General features: G+C 41.9%; 1 protein-coding gene across 10 annotated transcripts in view; it reads left to right on the top strand.

The window, feature by feature from the left end:
- The window catches only part of MEGF11 (multiple EGF like domains 11), a 291,395-nt gene that overhangs the window by 145,910 nt on the left and 126,408 nt on the right, over positions 1–19,077 (top strand). For 8 of the 10 annotated variants that reach the window (XM_054077403.1, XM_054077409.1, XM_054077407.1 and 5 more), the window contains one exon: positions 14,028–14,102. The exons of the other annotated variants lie outside the window; for them this stretch is intronic. In XM_054077403.1, the coding sequence (XP_053933378.1) occupies positions 14,028–14,102 (75 nt within the window). The remainder of the gene's footprint in view (positions 1–14,027; positions 14,103–19,077) is intronic. 10 annotated transcript variants of the gene reach the window in all.

Genomic DNA, 19,077 nt, shown 5'->3' with positions numbered 1-19,077 from the left:
TGGTTCTGAGATGAATGCGCAAATGGTGTGGAAAAGCCAGGTATGAATTAAATGGGTCATCTGAAGTGCATGCAAATAAACCCTTCACCCTCTGCTGCCAAATTATCTATTTTAGGTAGATCTACAGGAAAAATACTTTACATAAGTTTTACAGAGTTTAAATTCATATTCTTGAGACAACTTTCCATATTCTGGCAAATGTAAATGTGAATTTTATTTAGGTATGCTGGCGGTCCTGCTGAATAAAGATCAGAGGAATCTTAAATGTCTTAAAGCAAATCAAGCTCTCCAGATATTGCTCTACTTTTGAATATGCAAAACATGATGACTGTAAGGTCTTTTAGCCAGGAGTTTACTGAATCTCTGAGGTGATACATTGTTTAGACCATTGACAATCCAAGAGTTTCTCTTCCCCCAATGCAGAAAGTTCTCAGTTCCGATTCTCCGTGCATACAGAAACCCTGCAGTTCTTCGAAGGGCAGTTTTTCCCCAGGTCTGATTTCAAAGAGATGGAAGCAGGAACTTCTGTAGGCTGTCTGGTGGGCAAAGGTGGTTCTGGGGGATGACCTTCAGAAATCATAGCAGCTCTAAACTCAGTAGTTTGTTTCTGTGCTGGGAGGTGGAGTTTGTTTCTGTGCTTAGTGGGCAAGCCTCCACTGAGGTGGGTGGAGTTGAGGTTTAGTTATTTTAATTTAAGGTATGGATTCACTTTCCTTCTCTTTCTCAGAGTATCTGCGTGTGCTGGTTCCATGGTTAGAGGTGCTGGTGTTGACATTGTTAAAACAAAAGTAAAATATAATTAATTATGAATGATCATGTATTACTTATAAATAAAAGCGTATACACCATGCTCCTCCCCAGGAACAAGTTTGATACTGTGATGAAATACTATTTATGAGTAAAGTAAGGTGCTGTTATGGTGCTCTAGTAACGAAGGGAGAATTCTCTGTGTTCGTTGCTTCTTTGTTAAATGCTAAACCAAATAAAGGGGTTTGGAAGATGCCTGGGAGAGCTATCTAGGAGAGAGTGGAAAAAAAGGGAAGAGGAAGGAATGGTAGAATGATGTGTGTGAGAACACACAAAGGCAGTTCCTTCTGGTTCCTATTCTGATCACACATCAGCATAACTGTGGCGTAGTTCCTTGTAGCAAATGGTTTATAGATGAAACAAAACCGTTTTGGAGAGCAAAAAGTATTACAAATTTTTAAAAGCGGAAGAAGAATTTGAGCTCATCTGGAGACGTTAACGAAGGATGACTGGGGCTGGGATTCTCAAAAGTCATAAACTGTGCTTTGCTAATTGCTGTAGGATGTACCTGTCTCTATGCCTGATCGCAGTGCAAGTACACATAAACAAACCAGACTGAACCTACTGAGTTGAGGTGTTGCTAGTAATCCAGGTGAAGCAAGCAGCTTTCTGCAAGTTGCTCCTGGAATGGCCAGCGGGCCGTGTTGGTGCCCCGTGCTGCCAGAGCTGCCTGATTTGGGCCAGCACAGATAGATCGAAGGAGCTGCAACATAAACATTTTAGACACTGAAAGCCAGGGATACTTCAGCTTTTAAGCTTTCTACGTATTCTGAAAATCAGATTTAGATTCCTGATATGAAGGGCTTTTGAAGATTTTCTTCTGGAACTAGTTTTTATTATAGAAGTGAAGCGAATAAGCAATCATCTGCTTATCACAACTGCTGTTTCCCTGGCTTAGAGTGATCTTCCCCTCGACTGATGAGGCCAGTTTAATGAGTGACAGTCCCTTTTAAGGCAGCACATTTTGAATTCACTCTTTGCCAAGCTCTTTTTACGGCATAATCTCGAGAATGATCAGTGATTTCAGGATGTTGTTTTCTAAAGAAATTGGAAACATTTGGAAACGAACCCCTAAAATACTACAAGGAACATTATTAACTCTTTTGAAAAGTGTTCGGAGGTATCAGCTGTTCAAGAAGGTGAGCACTGCGTGTTAACATGATGTCTCTTCAAAGCTCTGAAGCTGTTGCTGCAGTGTTACAATAAAAAAGCCATTCCATCCAGAACACATTATCAGTTAATGCAAACACAGGATTTTTAAAAAGCTATTATAGTCTTTGGTACTCAGAGCAAGGAAACAATAAAGTGAATACAATCTCATCAGCTCACACTTGTGACCTCGCGTGGGGCGCTGGTACTTCACAGGATGCGCTGGAAACCCAGGAATAACCTCGGTATGACTCAGTGTTTTCTGTCAGACAGAAGTCTCTCTGGAAAGGGCTGTCAGCTGGGGACTGTGGCTAGGGGACAACAGGCAGGAAGGCCTTAAATGGGGTCAAGAAAACCTTTTGATCAACTAATAAAGACATCTTAGGATGGAAGTCATGAATGTTAAAAGCCCCTTTCAAAGCAGCATTGGAATGGAATAAGCAATACTTCAAGCACCTGAGGTAAAATAAGCAATTGTTTTCTACGAATTCTTGATCAAAGTGGCGGTAGTTACTGGACCGGTGAATCCACAGATGGCGAGAGGGTGAAATCAGAATCTGAAATGCAGGCATATCTCAATGTAAAGCACAGTACTGTATAGACAGGAGTAGCTGCACTGTGCAGTAGCTGAGGATACGTCCCTACCTTCAGCACCATAGGAAACAACATAAGTATTTTCCTACTTGAGTTCCAGATGCAGAGAGAAAAAAGGATGTTACCAAGGGGAAAATGCAATATGCTGACCATCTGGTGAGGCACTTGCAGGCAAGGTGTGATCTCAGCTACAGGAATGGATCACCCACATCTTTCTGATCCAGACTGCCAAGCAGCAGTTGGGATGCAGAAACGATTTGTCTATTAAGAGGTGCAATGAAATATCATCATACTGGAGAGAATTAACATAATGAAGTGCAGGCTTCAGGTTCTTGGCTTTTTGTGTGTTTTGCGCTTGATTTCCATAACACAATGTAGCAATAACTAATGTGGTATTACATTTTTACCAGATCTTTAACAGTAGCGTGAGTGATGTCACAGACTGATTCTCATGAACAGGTGACCCTGATTGAAGAAACATTATTTAAAAAATATGCAAGTTTAACCCTACTTTAAGTGAAATGTGTTATCAACTGTTTAATTATAGAATCATTATACAAAGCAGTTATTAGGATATATGAAATACATCTCTAATCTCGTCACAGGGTTCTGAAGAACTACTTGAATGCTTGCTTTCTCAGTTTTTGTTTCCTGATCTGCTGCTTACACCACACCTGACTTTTATGAGTTTACAGTTACTGCTTTCTCTTTTGTCAACATGCTGGAAAATCTGCAAGTAACTCTATGTCTTCCAAACCAGTGAGTGGTGGCCGTAATGATAAAAGAGTTCTCCATCACAGATGTATTAGCATGAAACATTGGTGCTTTGATACACACCACATTTGATTTGGCTTAGTCTTGTCAACTTTTTGATCTCTGCCACGCTTAGAGTTTCTCTGTGGTGACCACTACTTGCATCTCAGAGTTTTGTTTTACAGAAGGTCCTTGATCAAGATGTATTGAATCTCACACAGACATATATCAAGGGGCATGTTGTCATCTCGCACATTTCTCTGCTTACTGCTCATGAGTGACTCTTTTTAGAGTTGATTTTGGGAGACTTTTTGTCTCCCAAAAAGATACTTGGGCACAGTACAGCAACTGCCAAGCAGGTCCATGGTGAGGAGGCAGGATCGAGATCAGGCCAGGGTTATCAGTCCATGAGCTGGGGATCCACAGCGTTCATGGCCAGGCAGAGTCCTGGCTGGGACAGAGCTGGAGGCAAACACATCTGCACTGTAGCTTAGGGAGGAGCTGAAGCCCATGGCTGGGCTGCAGTGGAGCCTCTGGGTCCTCGGTCAGGGAGTCCCTTCAGTGCACCCTGACCATTTAGCCCAGTAGTGCGTGAGTGGTATGTGTGAGGGAATTGTCTCCCATTATGTACCTCCATGCATGCAGGAACAGCTTTTGCAGCCACTTCCAGCTGTGATAGCCACAGCCTCGCTCTTCAGCGGGTTTGATGTCTGATGTCATGCACGTATCATTGTTTCAGTTTGACCAGAATTTACCTTTTGGTCTTATGAGGAGCAGCTGAGGGAATTGAGGCTGTTTAGCCTGGAGAAAAGGAGGCTGAGGGGAGACCTTATTGCTGCCCACAACTACCTGAAAGGAGGTTGTAGAGAGGTCAGTTTGGTCTCTTCACCCAAGTGATAGGTGATAGGACAAGAGGGAGTGGCCTCAAGCTGTGCCAGGGGAAGTTCAGATTGGACATCAGGAAAAACTTTTTCACGGAAAGAGTTCTCAAGCACTGGCAGAGGTTGCGCAGGGGGGTGGTCAAGTCTCCATCCTTGGAGGTGTTTAAAAGACAGGTAGGTGAAGTGCTTAGAGATATGATTTAGTAGTGGACTGGTACAGTTGGGCTTGATGATCTCAAAGCTCCTTTCCAACGGAGCGATTCTGTGATTCTGAATGTAACTTCCTTTCCAAGCTAGCATCTTAGCCATCCTATGCCAGCATTCTTTGGTAACCTTCCTTGGAGAAACGGTAAAATTCGGAACACATCATGAGTGCCGAATTCTCTTCTTTGACTGTGCAATGCGGAGGCTACATTCAGTCCTTTATATTATAAGAGTTGTGTAACAAGGTAATGATTAGAGACTATCATTCCTTGTTTCTCTTCGTAGAGTCAGATGTAGCATACACGGTTTTGATGCATTATTAAATACATCCACCAGGTAGTCAGGTTGAACAGTGTTCATCCTAAAGGCTCAAAAAATAGTACATTGCAAATGCAGTTTCTACTTATTATGCAAGTCTTCTTCTGCAAGCAGAAGTGAAGAGTGGGAGAGGTGGAGATACAATCGCATGTGTTGATGGAGTGATTACTTCGGGAATTCATTTATGTTTTCTAAAAAACTTTATGTAGATTTGTCCAGGTCAGTTGGATCTCTCCCTCTCAGCTGCACACATGCTGAGGATTCTGAAACGCCACTGAGTTCTCATCTTCCGAGTTCTTTTTATCTTGTTTTCACTTTGGACTGCATTGTACTGAAATTTAGTGGGGGTATGTTCTATCCCTAACTACAAAGTTATCATAATGCTTTTAACATGGTTTGCATATAAATTACATTCCTATAACTAAGAGTACATGGGTTGAAGAGTCTGGAACAGCATGTATGAAGAAATTAAGGATTTAGTTAGATTTTATAACCATGGGCTTGAAGTCAGTACAAAATAAAAATGCATGCAGACTTGGTTTTTCTTCTCTTTCCTTCCTTGGGCAGCTGCCCAAATGTTGCATCTCTGAGTTATATGAGGGAGTTGATTTGGCTCCTGTACAGATTCCACATTCACTGAACTGCTTTCTTCATTTAGTTAACGGTCTTTCTGAGCAACACTGGGTTGCATTCATCTTTATTATGCAGTAATGGGAATCACTGCATGGGAAGCCTTGATCTGAAGTTTTGCATAAAAGTGCAGCTTGCAGATGCTCTAAATCCTACAAGCTATTAGTACACTGAACTTGTATTTGATCTATAGGCGTAAGCCTTTTACATCACCTACCTGAGAGCCAGGAGGTATGAAATTTAATAAACTGCCTTTGTCCTTAGAGCTGTGATCTCCCTTCATTTAGAAGAACAAAATGTCCATCACTTCTCCTGACGATTACTAGAATAACTGTTAATGGACTATGAGAACTAATTCAACGTCAAGGCAATTTCTGAGACACAGTAGGCAAATTTAAAACATTTTATTGTGCTAATATTACAGTTACGAGTGATATTTTAAAGCAATTTCCCAGGATAATGTCAATGCAGTGCTAAGACAAGTAGTTCCTTTTAATGCTGTTCACGGGAAAGCCGCTATCCACACAGATGCAGAAAAGCTTCTGAAAGCCTGGTTTAATAAAGTTAAAAAGCAAAATGAGCATGATGCAGTATAGTTGTGAAGAAAAAAGTGCAGAATGGTTTCTAGAAGTGTATGCCCATGCCTAGTATGAAGTAGTGCTGCAGTCACTACACACCATTGACCACATAATGGGGTGCAGTGTAGTATTGTATCTTTTTCCATGTAAGAAAAATAGAAACTCTGTAAACATATGCAATAATATTTAGCTATTACCTCCAAGGCACTATTTCACCCCATTTCTAGAATATTAAGACTTAACTAATCATGTACATAATAAAGAAATGCTGTTTTTCTTTAGCAGTATGCAAGGAAAGCGCCATCTTTGTAAAGATGGATATCTGACATACCACAGCAATGATTATTTGATCAATTTAACTATCAGAGAGGTTATAATAATCATAAACCAATTCAAAACATCATTAACTAGCAGAGCGTTTGAAATCGTACAAATAAGACATTGATTCATGGTCGTGGTTAGATTTATTTTATGTGCTGTTGTGGTCCTTAAATACTGAGAGCTAGCTTTCATGTAATTGTGGACGCTTGTCTTGTCCTAGTTTCTAAGAGAGATTCTTTATCATAACTAGTTTGTAACCAAACAGAAACAAAACCAGCATCTTGTGTCCCTAACACAAAACAAAGAAAGAAAAAAAATCTCCAGAAGGTGTCAGAAAAATGCAGGAGTGTAAAGGAGAGCTCAGCATGGGGTAGGAGTGGAAACTCCCTCGCAGCCGGTATTATGGATTGGCTGTCGAACAGTACATATTGGGCAATTACTTACCTCAAATTTGGTGGGGAAGGCTTTGGAAAAGAAGTGGTTCAGCACCATTTTTCTTTGTTATCCTTTTTTTATGCTTCTTCACCTGTGGATCTCTTTAATTACCCATATGCATGCCTTAATGTAATTATGTCTTTCATTGTAGACTATTCATTGCAGCTGTTAGTAGTATTTATGAATGGTGTGTATGTCTAGGATAAACACTGACTTTGAGAATCTTACTTGTGAGGCTACCGTGGGATTAAAGAAATGTAATTGTTGATGCATTCATTCGATTAGTGAAACTTCCGCATTTTCATTGCAGCGTCTCGTAAAGCCCATGTGCCTCTGCATAGGAACACTGATATTTTTGAGGATCATTAGCATAATTAAAGACTTTGTAATGATGTCTTCTCCATTCTCTCCTTCCTTCTGGTACTGTGCACATCCTTTACATCTAACGGGGAAAACTGACCTCTTGCAGAGAATTTAGAAACAGCAGATGAGGACTGGAAAACTCCTCTTTCCTTCTGAATGCCACCAGAAACCGGTGGCTGTAATGCGGCCACTGGATTTTTCATTCAGATTTTCTACAGCTCCTCTTTTTTGCTGCAACAAAGGGTTTTCCTTAACTAGGACACACATTAATGATGAGATACTTTTATCCTTTCTTGCCAAAGCCCAAAGTCTTTTCTCCTATCCATATTGTTCATTGCCTGTTTCTGCTTGATAATCAATGTTGGCAGTTTTATTAGTTACAATGCCTAATTTAACATCAAAAGAATCAGACCACCTCTCTGGTGTGTGAATGACTGCTCGACCTGACTCAGGGAAGACAGGAGGCAAGGTAGGGATTTCACAGGGATGAGGTTTTCTCTTTGCCAGCATTGCTGACTTAAATGCGGGGAGAGCTAAGGGAGACCGTGGTGAGTACAAAAGCAGCAGTAAAGACTTTTTTGTGCTAGATCCCAAACGTGTGCCGTGAAAGCATTTCCTAAGGCAGCTCTCCATCACCGCTTCTATTAAACCTTTAAAGTCAGTGTGTAATCTGGTACATCTTATTCATCTAAATAGATGCATATGAATGAGAACTCACCCTGCGCGTAAAGGCTGGCCGGTAGAAAGATCACAGTTCTTATTTGTCGTCCTCTATTATTGTAACCATATTACAGAGGATAATGAAGTGCAAGGTATTAGTTGGTGGCAGCACAAATGATAAGCACAGCACTATTAATTTCATATACTGTGCTGTGCAATGCAGCCTATTGATTTAACGGCAGCTTTTCTTTTTCCCCTTTCACTCTCTAGTAAAAAACAGCGCTGAGATTTATGTGAGCGGTACTGGTTTGGAATACAGATCAGGCTGGAGAAACGCTGGTGTGAATCTTTGGATGCTCACTATTTAAAAAGACCGGCCTAGGTTAATTCATAAAGTGCTTTACAAAATAGGATAAATGCCGTGTGTTCCACAGTAGGGCTCCTTGGCTTTTTTCCTCACACCTGACTGCCTATTAATCTGCCTTTTAACTGTGCCTGCATGTAGCCACACATGGTTGGAGCCACCAGCAATGTATCTCTTTCCAGGCCTCTCCAAACTGGGTCACTCTTTTGCTATTGGTTAATGTTAAATTATTCCCTTTGAGATAACCAGGACGCTCCATGGTGCTGTCTATTGTCATGTGCTGGCACTGAGATTTTATAACAGATTATGGACAATCTGTCATTTCAGGCTGTTCCGGGATATAGGAAAAATTAGACACATGTTGCTCTCTCACACTGAGAAATCTGAACAAAGACAACAAAACCCCTTATTTTTCCCCATTTATTATAAAATTATTATTGCCTATTGAAATTAGGTAAATAAAACACGTTGAATAAAGAACTCTAATGCTGTCTGGCACTTGTCATTATCAAAACATTTGGATGGATTTCAGTGAGGAATACTTTCAGCTGTCTTGAGGTGGTTTCGATACACAGCAACTTCCACAGACCACTTAGTGCCTGAAGCCCCATCCAGTCATTACTTCAAGATTGAGGCCAAACAACCACAGGATGATAATGCATTGAGATTAGTTTGTAATTAGGTTCTCCTGGTGCAATTTTAAACATTTGCTGCTTCTTTTTTTTCCTGGAAAATGAGTATCCAGGAGATACTCATTTGTTGTTGGTTTCATGGAGATTTTAAGTTCAGTCTAAATCATGACCTTTGTATACATGCAGGCCACTAATGTTGTAGGAGTACTTGTATACACGTCAAGAAGTTTGGAATATTTTCCATGCTGGCATCTTGTATCTGAGTGCACAGACGTACATCTGGATATTTCAGTTCTGACTAAACAGTACGCATTCCGTGCATATTAATAAGGTGTATCTATAGCTTATATTTCATCTGTATGTTTTACATGTTTTGTACATGTGTATGTAATAGTTTAATAATCTGTATATTTATGTGTCTTTATATGTGCACCTGTGTCTGTGTGCGTGGGGATGCACATTGGATGTACTCACAGCTGTCTATCTCAAGTTATGGATGATTATGAGAGTCTATGTATGTGTAGAGAGGTGGACAGATAGATACTGTCTTCTTACTTGAACGCTTCCCCTTTGAAGCATTTCCTTAATCAGAAGCCATTGCTGCCGTTTGGGAGCAACTTTGCTTTTGCCTGGATTGTTCCTCTTCCTTCTTTTTCTCTTTTGGAAAGACTTTTAATCTCTGTTAAACTCTGGGTCCCTTTTCACAAACATGAATGTGCGAGCTGCCCTCCGGCTCACAGTGCACAGCCCAAGGGCTGTCTGGGCCTTCTTTTCTGCAGTGCAGTTGCAGACCTATCATTCTGGCATAGTGCTTCTCTCTTGGCCAAGCCTCCAAACCTGCCCTCACCCTCCTGTTCCTGTTGCCTGTTCTTGACAATGATGTCTGTCTCATCCTTGGAATCACTTGTGGTCTCCTTCCCTCTCCACCTACACTTAACCTCATTCGTGTATGTGTTCGTCTACACATAATCTCATTTCAAGAAACAAATTTAATGGGTATATCCGTGTGGACAGCTCACCTTATTTGGGTTTCATAACAGATATATTTGCATCCTCCTCTTTCTCTGTGCCCTGTCTACTACTCCCTTTGTGCATTGTGAGGGACTCCACTGGTGTTCTGCTTGTCACCCAAACACACAACATGGTTTGCTCTGCGTTGGTCTCCTGTACGTTCACATACAGGCTATGTCCAAATAATTCGGCACAAAGTCTCCTGGATGTCTGTTCCATCCCCTCTAATGCTGAATTATGTGAGTTAGTGAATTGCAAACTCGGAATTTAGCAGGGTATGGCTTTTAGTGTGCTTGTCTCTGATAAATAGACATTGTCTGCCAGTGAACATGATTAATATTTTCACCTAATGTTGTAGGTTAAAAAGAGAATTATGTTGGAAATCCAATTCTCAAAAGCAAGCAGTGAGATAATAAATGCCGTGAAAAGCAACTCAGTCACTGCAGTGCTTGGAGTTTCCTAGTTGTGGTTTGATATCTTTTCTGGTTAACACTGCACAGAGAGACATGGAAGCAGATAGAGAACTGGGTACATATTTCAGAGCTTAGAATAAACAATCCTAATAGTCTTTTTACAACATTAAGGAAACTTATTTTATGTTCTAAAGAAGGACACACAGGCAATGGCTTAAGAAATTCTGGCAAGTTGTTGTTCCATATGGGGGCAAAGTTGGTGGAAACAGCGATTTATTCTGGGACAAGCAATCCTTACTGGCGCTGCCTCTGGTTTAGATTATTTCTCTTGCTGTGTCTTGCCTAGTACAGTCACTGGATGAAGCCTTACCTCTTGGTTAAAAACAGAAAGCAAGCCCATAAATGTTGCACTCCCATGCCCTCTGGCAAGTTGAAGAAGTAATGATCCAAAAGGGTTTAGGAATTTTATTGCAGCAGGGAGGCAGCAGGGGTCAAATCTGCACCAGAAGACCTATAACTAAGTCTGTAATTCCTATATAGGCGAAGCTGCAGGGATTTCTGCTTGGTTAAGGATTGCATGATTGAGGCCACTGACATTAACAGGCACACCATCCACTCTGCATCCCAAAATGGTTATCTGCCATGAAAGAAAAAGCCATGTAATAGCAAAATCCGAACACTTTCTGGCTGGTACAAGTGTCTGTGTTCTTCCCGTGCACAAGTCTGGTCTCTACATGGAGCTCATTTCTCTTTTCTTTCTGCTATCAAAAGGAATTTTAGGAACTTTCCTGTTGTGTTTAATGCACATCTTTTACCTGTATGGACTCCAAACGTCACCGGTATTGTTTTGAGGCTACATGATCAATAAATGTCAGCTTATGAAGTGCTTTACCAGTTTAGGTAGCAGAAATGAAAACATAAGCTTCAGTTCTCTTTTACTGGTCATGACAAATTGATTCTTTTCAGTTCTACCTTGCATTTCTATTACTTCATCCATCTGAAGAGAAGTGGATTTCTCACAGTTACCTGCTGTTAGGCCAACCTGAATTCCAAAATCCTCTCAAAGGTTTGTTGTTAAGTTGGTTGTTGAATTGTTGTCTTGTAGTTATGTGCACAATGAAATGGAAACCTGTGGGACACTGAGTGCTCAAGGACTGGGAAAGCGAGGCTGGGATCTGCATTAGTTTGCTTTAGCTGTTCGTAGCTGAACTGCACGTTTCCTTGGACCAGTGTCTTTGTTAGTGTTTGGCCTTTGAGCAGGCAGTTTGCAAACCAGAGCCCAACAGTTCACTTCTATTTTGAAGCCTTTTGTGTTTTGGCCATTAAGAATGGTAAAATGAAGACTGCACGTGCAAAATGAATGTGCACATGTAATTGCAGTTTGTATATGAATATTCATGGTTATGCAATTGGGTGTGCAATTGCATTTTTAAATGGCCACCTGGACACTTTACGGCCAACTAAAACAGTAACCGTTCGTACATACGGGTGTATATATGTTAATTTAGAAAGAAACAACAAAGAATTGTTAAATCCCCAGTGAAACAGTATATTCACTTCCCCAGAAAACAAGACGGACAGCTTGTGATGAGAGAAGGATTTTCATCCTTGCTGCAAGAAACCTTTGGAGCACTGTTTTCCCATTGCTGTTTTGAGCATCAGCGTAAGTTCAGGAATGAATTGATCTTAAAGCATACACTTGTAGTTCCCTAAAATATATCCAGAATTTATGCAATTTTACAGCCAGCTTTTGCTGAGACACTGGAGTGCAGCATGCACTGCACCTGGGTTTAGCCTTTTTTCCCCTCGTAAGTCTGTTAATGAACACTTCTATTGTTCTTAAGGGTTTGTGACACATGTGAAAGGCAGCACTTGCACTTTTTCAGTGTTAGTTAATGAAGTGATTGTGCATTGCTGACTGTTGAAATCTGTTTCCAAGATTTCCAGTTCATTTTTGCCTAATTTCTGTGTTCTGGAAGTTTTAAAACTGTCAGCAAAGATATTTTACCAGTCTTCACATCATGGCAGTAATCTGAGCGCTAGGTTCGTTAAGGGGTGGAAGGGGATGCCAGTTACATTCCTTTTCCTCAGATGCCATAGAGTCATAGAATGGTTTGGATTGGAAGGGACCTCAAAGCCCATCCAATTCCCACCCCCTGCCATGGGCAGGGACACCTCCCACTGGATCAGGGGGATCAAAGCCCCATCCAGCCTGGCCTTGAACACCTCCAGGGATGGGGCAGCCACAGCTTCTGTGAGCAACTGGGCCAGGGCCTCCCCACCCTAATCACAAAGAATTTCTTTCTAATGTCTGATCTAAATGTTCTCCCTTCCAATTTAAAGCCATTCTCCCTCATCCTGTCACTACAGACCCTTGTAAAAAGTCCCTCCCCAGCTTTCTTGTAGGCTGCCTTCAGGTGCTGGAAGGCCTGGGAGGAAGTACAGGTGAGCAAAAGCTGCTGCTGAAAGGAAAAGAAGTGTTTAAAACATGTATCCACAGGAAAAAAATCAAGAGAGTGTTAGTCATCTATGCAGAAAATATACAACACCTAATCAAACCAGGTTTCATTGAAATTAAATGACATGAATTAATGAATGTTTCTGTGATGAACGCTCAGCTCCCGTTGTGCAAGCAGACTTCACAAGGTGCATTTTAGAGAAGCTATTTTGTGGGGCAGATGCTGTCACTGACTGTGTTTGTAGCACATGTAAGGGCCATGGACAGATGATGGATCTCTACTCGGGCATCTGGATGTATCACAGCGCTTCTCCTTCCCTGCTGGGTGACCTTGGGCAGTCACAGCTCCTTTCATTGTGTCTGTCTCTCTCTTTGCAGAACGGGGATTATTTGGGTAATCTCTGAGAGAATTTTATAGCCTACTCAGGAGCAGCAGTATTTAGGAACTGAGCAGTATTGTAACAAGATCGCATGATTTGCGTGCGGCTTTATTCCCCAGGATGGAGCTTAGACAAAATTTCCATCATGTAGTGGCTTGTGCTGGATCTCTGCACAGGAACGAATCTTATCCAAGATCAATATGGTCATTCCCCAGTCCTGTGGGTTTGATGAGTTCCACAACATAAAGAAAGCAGGTCCTTCCACAACAAAAGCACTATGCCTCTGCCATAATTATTAAGCTTTGAATTGGATAAACGCTATACTTTGGTATCCCAGTGTTTTCTGCTACTTGTGTAACTGCTAATGAAATCACAGTCTACTAATAACAATGTGACATCCTGGCCATCTCAAAGGTATGGGTGAACTGTCAGCAAATGCAAGTTGGAGTGAAAAATGTGCAGGTTTTCACCTTTTGTTATCCTGCTGCCTTCAATGAGGTTATGCAGTATTCTCAGAAATGCACACGAAGTGATTTTTTTTTCAAATTATCACTTTGGTTTTCCATGAAATATATCTAAAGCAGTAATTTACAAAAAATGTCATAATTTTCTTTCTATGGGGAATTGAATATTGGTGGGAAAAGCACTTCTGCCAGAAAAATATTGGCCTATTGTAAAAAAATAAATTGAGTTTTGGGGTTAGAAATCTGAATTTTTTTCAGTAAAAAGTGGTATTTTCAATGGAAAAGAAAAGAGGAAGACAGTTTCTGTAGTGCAGGTTAGCTGAAATTGCCAACTGCCTGTGACTACAGCTTAAGGACAGGCTGCAACCCCCCATGCCTGCTCTGAAGCCCTTGCCTGACCCTGTTTTCATCTTAAACAGCTTCTTGCCTGACCAGGAGCCAGGGAGGGCCAGTGCAGAGCTGCCATCCGCAGGCCCTGTGTGTGCTCCCTGTATCTGTTTAACAAGGATTTGGAAGAGTTCGGTGCTCCCTTTCCCTTCTTTTACCCTCCCATGTCCCCTTCTTCCCTTCCTTTGTTTCATCTCCTCCCTTTTTCTCCCCATTCCGTGTCAGGAAGGGCCACCTCTGAAGGGCTGGGGGAGCACAGCACCGCACCGGCAGAGACTAGTGGGAACAGCAACAACAACAGTGAGTGGCTTCCAACAAACCTGATGGCTAACGGGGGCTGCCCTGGGTGGTGGGATCCAAGGGTGCTGGTTCCAGCCTTTCCCTCTGATGCATGGTTTCTCTCTTGAAGGACACTTAATCACCTGAACCCAAGACCTGGGTGATAATGAGCCAGAAGCTCAAGGGATTTGAGTAGTTCCATGCAGTGCTTGAGGCTTCCCAGGATTTTGTTGTTTGCTATTACTAACTGGTTTAACATTTTAAATGCATCCCAAACCTGTGTTTTAGGCAATTGGATGGATGCAATTTATAGTTCAGTGTCTTCTAACGCTGCACTGTGTGCTGCAGTCTTGTCTGATGCTCAGGCTGTGCTGACACCTCCAAAACACCACACTGGAGCCATGAGATGCATTGCCTTCTACTGTTCTGTACCACAGTGTTCCTGAGGTAAAAGAGGTGTCCTGACTACTTCTGATCAGTAGAGACCTTGTGGTGCTTCATGTTAAACCAGCACTTGGTTGATATGACCTGGCCAGATTCCACCTTGGATAATCACTCAGGGCCCAGACTTGAAAATTCTCCCTCAGCTTTTTCTCACTCCCTGTTTAGACAAAAGCCAAGTAACACCACTCACATTTCCTTGAGCATGTCTCTCAGCTTCAGCTGTAAAAGGCCCTTACCTTTCCTAAGGTTTAGTCTGCTCTCTAGATCTATGTTAGATAGCTGTGACTCACTCATTAAATAATCTTCGTGGTATTTATGTTTCGGGATAAATCATACTTTGGCATTGGATTTTGCCCCTTGTAATAAATACCATACACTGCATAAGTGAAAAATATTGCAGAATATTATTTTCAGCAGCCTCTGACTCCCCAGTGCTTTGAGCTGAGGGGTATTAGAAGTTGCTTTGAATCACCCTGGGACTGGTTGAGCTGGTGACCTGACCGTGACTGTTTTACACACCTTCCATTGCGTTTCCATGACTGTTGGGAAGGAGCAGTGTGCCTCTGTGCTGATGGGCTGGTGATGTGCATCATTAATAGTCTGAGCACCAAATTAGCTGGCATCAGCTGCCTGTGGTAGAACTGCACCCACTGATACCCAGAGTGAATTTGTTCTCGCTTCCTTATGCAAAACATCTAAGAAGAGCACTAGAATTTCTTCTTAGTGCAGTCTGGGAAGACAGTACCTCCAATGTATTGGTGTTTTCTCCTTTAATGTGTTTTGTCACATATGTGGGTATGTTTACAAAGCACGTGGATTTAAATGTCATTGAAAAATGTAATTAAAAATCCATTAAGATACCGTTTTAAAAATGAGAGGTTGTAAAAATGGAATTTACAGTAATAACCGGACTAAGAATTTGGCATTTATGTGTCTGTACCAAACAGCAATTCCCTCGTTAGCAGTGCTTGAGTGACAAGGTGGTCTCTTATCTCCTGGATATAAATTCCAATATTCTTGTTATTGCTGGGACAAATAAATACCTGCATAAAGAATTCTTGCACTGCCAAATAACACCGATTGATTAAATTCAGACAATTGGGTTTTTGTCCTTATCTGGGCCCAATGCCAAAAGTATCCCATTGTATGAAGGGCCAGATTTTGCCTCCAGCTTGTGCTCAGTTAATGCATAGCAAATTCTGACCTACCAATACAAGTCTAAGCACAGAGAGACATTTTAAAATGTTTCCATTTCCCGTATGAAATTTGAATATATTTAGAAGCAAAAACATGGGAGAGGTATTTGGCCTATAACATGGTATGATGATGAATGCACTTGCTGTGACGAGGTCTGACGCGGGTGCAGGAGGTATACTTGGACCCTACTCCATACAAATGTCCCCATGACACCTTTCGGTGTCCACAGAATTGGAGCCAGAGGGATAACTGTTTGGAATTCATTGGGATGTGTGTATGTGCATATGTACCTCATGCCTGTGTGGGCTGGGTCACCAGCCATGCCTACATGAACAGGCTTTTAAATGGTAGGAGTTCAAGAAGTGTCTTTCTGTGGGATCAGGCATGCCAGATTGGTAGCCAAACTTTAAGTATTTTTGCTTATTAATATTCATACTCTGCTCCCCCGTCATCTTCCATCTTCATCACAAAGTGTGGGCAAGCCTTTCTGGGGGTCTGCCTGAGGTTCTTATAGAAGAAGCGGAGATTAAATATATAAAAAGCATTTTAAAAACTGTAACCCTACAGAAAATACTGGAATCTATGCTGAGGTCCATCTGTGATGATTCCATGGTTGAAGGGGAGAGAGCGGGTTGGCTCTTTGACAGCTCTCAGCCTGTGCCTGCGTTTGTGCCAGTTCTCTTCCTGGGCAATAGTGAGACAAGGTGGTTCACTCCTTCCATGCAGTTTAACTCACTGCCTGCTTTGGAATCGATTTAGGAGGACTGGGAGGTTTTGCTGGCAAGTAGTTTGCCTCTTCCTGGAGAAGATGGAAGGTTGATGGGATTGGCTACAAAGGACCGTTTCCCTCAGGTTATGCGTCAAAGAGAAGGTGTGAAACATCCCACATCCTTGTTTGATTCCTTGCTGACTGGGCTGTTCTCTGGTGTCTGGCATGGGTTCCTGCAACTCAGCTATCATCTCTCATTCCTCAACACATACACAGACCAAAAAGAATCAAAACCCTCTTGAAAACCTGATATTTCATTCTTTTTGAATTTCGATGAAACGAGAAGTCCTTTTCCTCTATTTATGAGTATTAAAGGATTTTGCATGTGCTGGGTCGTGATCTCACCCATTTAACATGCAGAAACCAGCCCCTTTCTTTTAACATCCCTTGCTTATCTCTTAAGTTCATCGTTAATATCTTAGTATGATACTCAAGCTGCATTTTTCCTATTTTTCAGATCTGTGGATATGCTAGAAATAGGAAACTTACGCAGATTTTATGAGTCTGAGTTACTTCTAGTCCTTTGTTCCTTTTAAAGATCTCTATTCCCTTTGCTTTTGGTGCCACGTTCAGGCAGTTCCCACTGGGTGTTGCCTGTGACTCTACAAGCAGGAAGCATGATGTGGTCTTCACTGTACATCTTCTCTCCAAACCATGCAGCATGTGCTCAGACTTAGACTGAAGGTGGCTTTTTTTGTGTTTGCGGACGAACATCTGCTTCCAAGTCACAAGCCAAGAAGACAAGAAGCAAATTAAACTATTTGTTCTTCTTTTTCTCTCTTTGATATCAAAGGCGTTTCTTACATGCTATTTAAGCTTCCACTTTTGATCAGGAGATATTAAAAATTCATCTAAACAACTTAGATCTTAATCATATTCCTTTGTGAGAACAGGATAGAGTGAGAGGGAACTGATGAAAAAAGCAATAGCTCTTTGCTGCTAATGCCGCTGGTGGTGACCCACGCTATGAATTCTCTGCCCTGCCCGTGGAGCAGGGAGGGCTGCCTGGCCCTCCCACAGCCCTGCTGCGGAGCAGGAGCCTGAGTAACGTAGTACAGCTTCAAATCAATCTCTGCCCGTGTCGAAGCAGCGTGTGAACAATTCCCTAGTGCTCTTTGATTTGTGCTTGAGACCTGGAAAAGGGAAAGTTTTGAGGATGACTCAGATATTCCTTCTTCCCCCTGGGCTTTCTTGATATGCCAGCCCAGCAACTAAGTCACTGTTCTGGATGCCTCTGTTGTGAGTTCTCAGTCTTTTTCCTCTGGAGTGCCCTCTAATTTTAGAAAACGTCTTTTATAAAAAACAAATGAAACTTTGCATGTTTTCACATTCCTAAGCAGATTTTGGACAAGACATTGCTAACTCCAGGAGGGAAAACAATAAATTATGGCGCTAATTGGATTCCATCAGTGAAAAATTAAAAGATAGGAATTAAAATGAGGTTTATTTTTTTCACAATAAATTGGTCATTCTACACACTAATTTCATTGCTTGGTGAGATCACAGATTTGGTTGCTGGTTTAACTACGGCAGCTGTGCGAATATAATGAATTTTTGTAACATGTTTGATATTCTCAGTAGTAAAATGAGCACTGTGCAAGTATCAATGACTTGCATTAAAATTGAAAATGAGCTAAATAGCATCTCAAATAAGCAGCTGTCAGTGTAGAACAATCATCAAATATATTTTTGGTAAGCTTCTGGTATTACATTCATTCCTATCAATATTTGCATTAATGATCTACAAGTAAATATAAAATCACTGCAGATACAATTTGTGAGTGACGAAACCTGGCAAAGTGGTGAGTATGGATGAGGACGCAGCATTCATACAGAGATCGAAACCATCTGACAAATGATTTTAATTTTTCTGGAAGGATGATGAAATTTCCCTTTGTAGTCTCTTGCAAGAGTTATGCTGGTTTTTGTAGGCATTTTCCTGACCTAGGCTCAAAGAACCAAAAGATCTGGGTGTGAGGCAGGAGATGACAGGGTTTGCCAGGTGGAGAGATCCAAGGAAACGGCAGGTATGTTGTTGGGCCAAGTGATTTCCTGACCCTGAAGTTAACTGGCACAGCCTCGGTCATGGCCATACAGCCCAAATATCACATTCTCTCAGAGAAATGGGCTGCGTGCAGCCTGCCCGCTGGTGTGAGTCCCTGGGCTCTGCTAACGCCTGCCTGGTGCCTGGACATGATTTGGAGAAGGACTATTTCAGTCTGGCCGAGCAGTATGATATCATCCAGGTACTGTGGGCAGTCGCACACCGATATTGGCCCGGCACGCTGGTTGGTTTGCCAGTGCGGTTACAGCTGAGGAGGCAGAGCAGGCGGTGTGAGGGCTGCGGAGAGCAGCATTCAGCGCACCTGCTGCCTCCCCGCTGCCAAGTGTCTCATCTGCTGCAGCTAAGGAGCATTTCTAAGGAGCAGATTGATGAGGAACAAATGTGATACCTTTTCTGCTGAAGAGGTTTCGCTCAGAAGCGAGAGGGCAGCATGAGAGCCTGGAGAAGGCTCTGTGGAGAACTTCTAGTAGCCTTCCAGTAGCGAAAGGGGCTCCAGGAAAGCTGAGGAGGGGCTTTTGATC

Source organism: Cuculus canorus, chromosome 12 (genome assembly GCF_017976375.1).
Source record: "Cuculus canorus isolate bCucCan1 chromosome 12, bCucCan1.pri, whole genome shotgun sequence".
Classification (NCBI taxonomy): Eukaryota; Metazoa; Chordata; class Aves; order Cuculiformes; family Cuculidae; genus Cuculus; species Cuculus canorus.
Note: the sequence above shows the minus strand (reverse complement) of the source record. Positions and strands in the feature narration are given on the sequence as shown.